The 7,347-nt window shown below is 31.6% G+C and overlaps 1 protein-coding gene across 1 annotated transcript in view; it reads left to right on the forward strand.

Annotated features, from left to right (window-relative positions):
• The window catches only part of Cntln (centlein, centrosomal protein), a 192,596-nt gene that overhangs the window by 62,519 nt on the left and 122,730 nt on the right, over positions 1–7,347 (forward strand). The window contains exon 7 of the mRNA XM_013020759.1: positions 1,659–1,853. Coding sequence (XP_012876213.1) covers positions 1,659–1,853 — 195 coding nt within the window. The remainder of the gene's footprint in view (positions 1–1,658; positions 1,854–7,347) is intronic.

Consider the following 7,347-nt stretch of genomic DNA (forward strand, 5'->3'; position numbering starts at 1 on the left):
TATATATATATATATATATATATATATATATATATATATAAAACATTTCATCTATTGAGAGTCATATCTGGGCTGATTCCATATCTTGGCTATGGTAAATAATGCTGCAGAAACTGCTATATTAAATGGCAAAATTTTAATACATAAAATAAAATTAAGATGAGTAAGGGAAGGGTGTTATCAGATGGTGGGTGAGAATGTTGAAAGGGGTGACATTGATCAAGATACAATGTATTCATAGACTGCCTTGGTGAATGACAAATCTTTTGTACAACTATGTGAAGATAATAAAAATACTCAAAAAATAAGATAATAAATTATAACTTAAAAATAAATGAACTTCTTCCTTATTTTGTTACTCCAAGGTTTTGTCACCAAGAAAATGTTAGAAATCAAATATATTTAATCTTGCTGGGCTATCTTCGCTTCCTATACTCAAGTTTGCAATTCAATAGTCTTATTGCTGTTTCAGTAAGTGAAGACCAGTCACCTATCAATGAGAAAAGGAAAATGAGTAGGAGATGTATATTTGGAGTAAGAATTAGAAATGAGAGTGTATCTCAGTTCCTAGAACCAACCTGACCTGCACCATTTGAACTAGTGTTATTTTCACTTGCTTCTTGGAATGATGGATATTCAGTGTAAGATATAGTTTGTCTACTCATTTAGTCATATCAGGTAAACTTTTGGATAGGAGTATAGTTTTGTAAAAGCTGAGAACAGGAGAAAAAGAGTCCCGTTAATCCTATATTTTATGAGTAAATTATGCATCAAAGGTAGAGAAGAAAAGAGGTTAAGACAAGACTTTCTTCCATGATTAAATACCGTGAACTCTATTTTTGTAAAGGATGTACCACCTAAGAGTATCATACACCATACACCACCTTTACTCAGGTTACATTCAACTTTATCCTGCCAATTTAGTTACTTTGTTCAGAGTTCCCTTTTTATTTCTGTTCTACCCTGAACTAAATCATGAAAGCATCAACACAATACAGGTGGGCCACTATTGAGCCCAAGCTGACATCTTCATTGCCCCTCAAAACTCTCAGATTTCCATTTTTTCCTTCATAGAGTATCTGATTATATTATCTGAGGAAAAGACTTCCTGTTATAAAGTATAAATTTATATTTTGAAATTCCTTTTAACAATATAAAGAACACTTCTTTTAGAAAATTGCTTAGACTTTGTAAAGTGAAATGGATAAGCTAAAAATCAAAATGATAGTATATAGTCTCTTATTAGACAAAATGTTTTGAGTTGCTTGCTCAAGGCAAGCACTCACCACTTGCCACTGCTCCACTTCTCACTTTTTTGGATCGCTAATTGGAGATAAGAATCTCATGGACTTCACAGCCTGGTCTGGCTTGGAAGGTTGATTCTCAGATACCAACCACCTGAGTAGATAGGATTATAGGCTTTCTTTCTTGGGCTGGCTTCAAACTGTGATCCTCAAATCTTACCCTCCTGAGTAGCTAGGATTTATAGGAATGAGCCTCTGGTGCCTGGCTTCAGTGTAGCTGTCATCATGCATCTCTCTATCTATCTATATCTGTATATCTCCAGACAAATTTAAATGTGCATAGAAATATATGCATGTACAAATATAAAAATAATAACATGTTTATTAATTCAATCTGGAACTTTTTTAACACAGCTTTATAATGAGTTACATATTTGTTTGGAAACCACAAAATCAAATGAAGCTGTGCTCCGACAAAGTGTTGTTAATCTTCAGGATCAGCTATTTCAAAAAGAACAAGAAAATGCAAAATTAAAAGAAAAACTTCAGGAGTCACAAGGAACACTCTATACATTATCTCAGCAAACTAATTCAAACCACTCAATACAGGTGAGAGACTTTTTCTAAAAATTTTACATAGCCTTCCTACAATTGACCAAAACAAAATTTAAATAAATTTTCATATTCAGAAATATACATTGTGGAATATTTTAATTTTACTTTTTCTGTAGTTTTTGTAGACCTGAATTATAGATAATACACATTCATATATAAATCCATTTAGGTATATGGGATTTAACAAGTATATTTGACTCTTTTTATTTGCATGGTGTACATTTGTGAATTCACCTAAACCTAGACTGAAAATATTTGGAGAAAATCCACATCTATAGTAAACATAAAAATTTCTTTCCTATGATTATTTTCTATGTAATATAGTATAAAAATTACATAGAGTTCACAATAAATTAGGTATTATAGTCAACCAGTGACTTGAAGTATTCAGGAAGATATACAAAGTTTATATATAAATGTTATGCCATTTTATAAGATATTTGAGCAACTTTAGATTTTAGTATTTGCAAAAGAGGCCTAGAATCAATTTCCTATATATCTTGAATGATAACTTTATAATTATTGTGATGAATTATTTGTTTATTGAATAACAGATTAATAATTATGTCTATTTTGATACTCTAGTGAAGTTAATGAAATGCAAAGTATATTTTACACTATGTCTCTTTATGTATTTACCATAATATGTGTTAACCACCTATGGCAAATACATAATGTGATAATACCAAGAGTATTAATTCTGCTACTACATTTACATATAACTTTGAACAGGTCATTTGATTTTAACATTTCCTATGGTAAATAAGGTTCAAAAACATTCTTAGGATTTTTAAGCCAATTTTCTCATAAATAGCTCAAGGCTGGTACTCTACCTCTTGAGCCACAGCTTTACTTCTAGCTTTTTGGTGGTTAAATAGAGTTTACAGTCTTACAGACTTTTTTGCCTGGGATGGCTTTGAATTGCGATCCTTATATCTCAGTTTCTTTTATAGGTAGGATTACAAGCATGTGCCACCAATACCTAGTTTTTTGTGTAACAGTTTTAAATCAGTGGGAGGCATCATGTTCACAAATAGTAGAGACTGTGATGAATAATCTATACACATTAGCTTAGATAGGACTTCTTTTCTCTCATATTGTTAAGTATTTGAAATAAGCCCATGAAAATAGGGCCATCTGATTATAGATTAATGTTTATTGGAGATAAAAAAGCCTCTTTATTTATTTTATTGTAAAGATGCTGTTCAGAGTGGTTACACTTACATGATTAATGAGCACATTTCTTGTTGAACATTGTTATCTAATCCTTTGTTGTTCTCCCACTATCCCTTCCCTCCCTTAACCTCCCTCAACCCTCTGAAGTTCTAAAGTTCATTTCTAACATGGTGTCTTGTGAGTATCGTTGTTGCATTAGGTCATCCTTTGTCCTTTCAGCATTTTGTTATTCCCCTTCCCTTCCCCAAATCAGATAAATGTATATACAAGATGACGGGTACCAGAATCAAAGACAGTGATTACCAGGGATAAACCAATGGAAAAAGAAAAATGAAATAAAATAAGAAGAAAGAACTAGATATAAGTACATTGGCAACAACCAGGTCAACAACCAAAAAAAAAAGACCAGTTGTTTCTATGTCTTGGAGTTCATTTCAATTAGCATCATTTTGTATGGTTATATGTACCTAGCTATTGAGCTATTATGATTCTCTGCCAGGACTATCCTAGACATACACCAATTATCAGAAATGAGGGAACCATACAACCTATGCTTCTTTGGGTCTAGCTTACTTCACTTAATATTATTTTTTCCAAGCCTTTCCATTTCCTTACTAAAGGGGCAATGTCATTCTTCCTGATAAAATTCCATTGTGTATATATACCACATTTTCTTGATCCACTCATCTGTTGAATGGTTATTATCAAGAAAACAAAGAATAAAAGTTGCTGGTGGGGATGTAGCCAAAAGAGAAAACTACTATTCTGTTGTTGGGAAGAAAACTAGTTTAACCACTCTGGAAGGCAGCATGGAGGTTCCTCAAAGGACTAAACATAGAACTCCCCTATGATCCAACAATCCTACTCCTGGGCATTTACCCAAATGATCACAAGCTAGGCCACACTGAACCTACCAGCATAACCATGTACATTGCACCATTATTTACCATAGCTAAGATATGGAACCAACTCAGATGCCCCTCAATAGATGAATGGATCAAGAAAATGTGGTAGATATACACAATGGAAATTTATGCTTCTAAAATTCTCTTTAACAAATGATTCTTCCAAAACTGAATATCCTCATGTAAATACTGAGTATACCATTTCTCCCTTTATGCAAAACTCAATTCAAAGCAAATATGAAGACCTTAATGTAAGACCACAAACTTGGTAGATTGAAAGCAGTAGAGAAATTTACAAAGCTACAAGAAAAAATTTTTTTAAAAATATATCTTTACATATGAACAAGAACATTGAATGTTGAATGTAAATGTTTTAAATTTTCCCATGAGCATATATAAACTAAATGAATGGATTTAAAAAATTCACAAGAATACAACATTATACAGTCTACAAGAAACTTACTTCACTAGTAAAAATACCGATGCACTGAAAGAGATGAAAAAAGGAATGCCATACAAATAGAAACCAACAGTAAGAATGATTACCTTATATCAGATAAAATAATTTTAATCAAAAACTTCTAAGAGATTGAAAGGAGGTCACTATGTAATGATAAAAGTAGCAATTCAACAACAAGAAATAATTATTGCACATATTATATTCATCCAATGCTAAAACATTATATAAATAAACATTATAATATCTAAAAGAAATAGTTGTACTACTTCAGCATTTCATATTCACCAGTGGACTGATGGCTCAGATAGAAGTCTTCATTGTATAATGTGTATAGAGCAAATGGACCTATCAAATACTTACATGATAGTCAATCCAACAAATAAAGAACACACATTCTTTTCATCATCACAGTTATCATTCTTTTGAATAGACAACACAATAGAACACTAAACAACTCAGAATTTTAAAAGAAAAATTACAATTTTAGCATATACCTGTCTGACCACTATGGGCTAAAACTTTCCTTGAATAATTAATGAATCAATGAAGAAATCAAGGGAGCAACATAAAACTTTCTTGAAACAAATGAAAATGAAAACATTGAAAAATCTCTAAGGTAAAGCAAGAACAGTAAATCTCCAAACATTTGTGATACTATAATGATATAACTCAAGGAAAAGGAAAAACAGGAACAATGAAACAAAAATTAGTAGGAAGAAATAACAAAGATGAGACAAAAAATAAAATAGATATTAACAGCGCAATATAGAGATCAGTGAAATAGAGTTGATTATTTCAAAAAGAAAAAAAATAGAGAAAAATTTAGCTAGATTAATAAGGAAAAAAAAGACCTAATAAAATTAAATCAGAAAAGAAAAAGTAGATGTTATAGTGGATGCCACAGAAATACAAAGGATAATTACAGACTATTATGTGCAATAGTACGCTAGTGGATTGATAAGCCTGGAAGATATAGTTAAATTTATGGACACATGTAACCAAAATTAAGCCATGAATATACCAAAACCCAGGAACAGACCAATAACAGGTAATAAAATCTAGTCAGTAATAAAGAAAAGAACAGGGTGGCTACAATAAATTTTACCAGAATTTTAAGTAATGACAATTTGTCTCAGTGTCTTTTAAAGTTTTGAGAGTAAGAATTATCCTGATACAAAAATGAGATAAAGGCTCAACAACAACAAAAAGGAAAACTGCAATATCTAAGCAGATTTTATGCCATGATCAAATGATATATATCCTGGGGATGCAAGGATATTTCAACATTAGCAAATCATTTGCAGAATATATGACATAAACTCATGATAAGCACAGTAGATGCACAAAAGACACTTTTCTGATAACAGTCCTCAAAATTAGAAAAGGGAATGTGCAGCAAATAAAGTATAGATTTTTAGTGATTTTTTTTTAGTTTTTGTGTGTGAAATTTGTGGGAGATACCTTTACAGAGGAATGGATAAAGTTCTGCAGTCTGAGTACATAGGTTTATATTGGAGACATAATCACATCTATGTGAACTTGGGCAAGTTGTTCAACTTCTTTAACTCGATTTAGATTATCTTTTAAAAAATATATTTTTAAATAGTACCTACCTCAGAAATTTTATCAAAACTATAAGAGGCAATACTTGGTAGGTATTTAAAATAATAAATTATAGATATTAACATTTAATGGCGAAGATACTTTCTTTCCATAGTGTTAGTAAATTTTAGATTTCTTTCTCTGTATTGGTGATGATTTATCTTTTTACTTGTCATAATCCAAATGATTGGTGAGCTGATTCTCTTCCATAGAAAAGGGCAAAACTAATTGATTCATATGAGACTGAAACATATGACTTTTGTTTTTTTAGCATACGGTTCTTAAATAGTTAAATTTTGAATGACTTGCTGTTTTTGTCTCCAAGTGATTGCTGACCTTTTTCATGAAAAATTACTCTGTTTATTGCATTGGAGGAATATCTTGCAGTAGAGGGCATGAGAAGAAACTAAGAATAGGTTGACTATATTTACCAGTGAATGTGATACACTCTATGTAGCTAAGAAGGACTGACTACAAGATCAGAGTTGTATATTTCAACTGTTGTCATTTGTTCTATATCTTTTCACAGATTTTGTTGATTCCCTTCACTCCTAATTTGTAGAAATTTTTTGTAATGTGGGGTTCCCCTAAGTTCTCATTTTCTTTAAATTTTTGTTCCAAAGGATTTCAAATCTCCAAAAGAATGTAGTGTATGGGTAACATAGCAACACACTATGTGCTCCTCCTTAGTATCATCTTATTCTTTTCCCTAATGATCAATATTCTCTTAGACTTGGTATTTAATTAATTCCTATATATTGACACTGTTATTGTAAATAATATATCAAATATTGCATTTGTTTGAACCTCAAAATAACATTACCTATGCATATCTTGCATATATCAACCTTAAATAATGTCAGGTATGCATTTTATGTATGACTTGAATTACTCTACTTTTGCATTAGTTTATTTTGTAAAGTAATTCATTGCTATTCAATGTAGCTTTAATTACTTTGTGTGTGTGTGTGTCAGTGCTAGTCCTGGAGCTTGAACTCAGGGCTTTATCCCCAAGCTGCTCTTGATCTGCCACTTGATCCATAATTCCACTTTGGGATTTTTCAGTAGTTTATTGGAGATAAATCTCACAGTCTTTCCTGGCTTCAAACTGCAATGACTAGATATCAGCTTCCTGGGTGATGAGGATTACAGGTATGAGCCACCAATGCCCAGTCTGTGAGAGTATTTTTAGGTGGGAAAGGGAAGGTTCTTTTCTTTCTTTTTTTTTATTGTGAAAATACTGTACAGAGGGGTTACAATTACTTGGGCAAGATAATGAGTACAATTCTTATCAAGCAGTGTAGCCTCCTCCTTTGTTTCCACTTCCCATCCCTTCCCATCCTCC

This window comes from Dipodomys ordii, unplaced genomic scaffold, assembly GCF_000151885.1.
Source record: "Dipodomys ordii isolate 6190 unplaced genomic scaffold, Dord_2.0 Scaffold53, whole genome shotgun sequence".
Lineage (NCBI taxonomy): Eukaryota > Metazoa > Chordata > Mammalia > Rodentia > Heteromyidae > Dipodomys > Dipodomys ordii.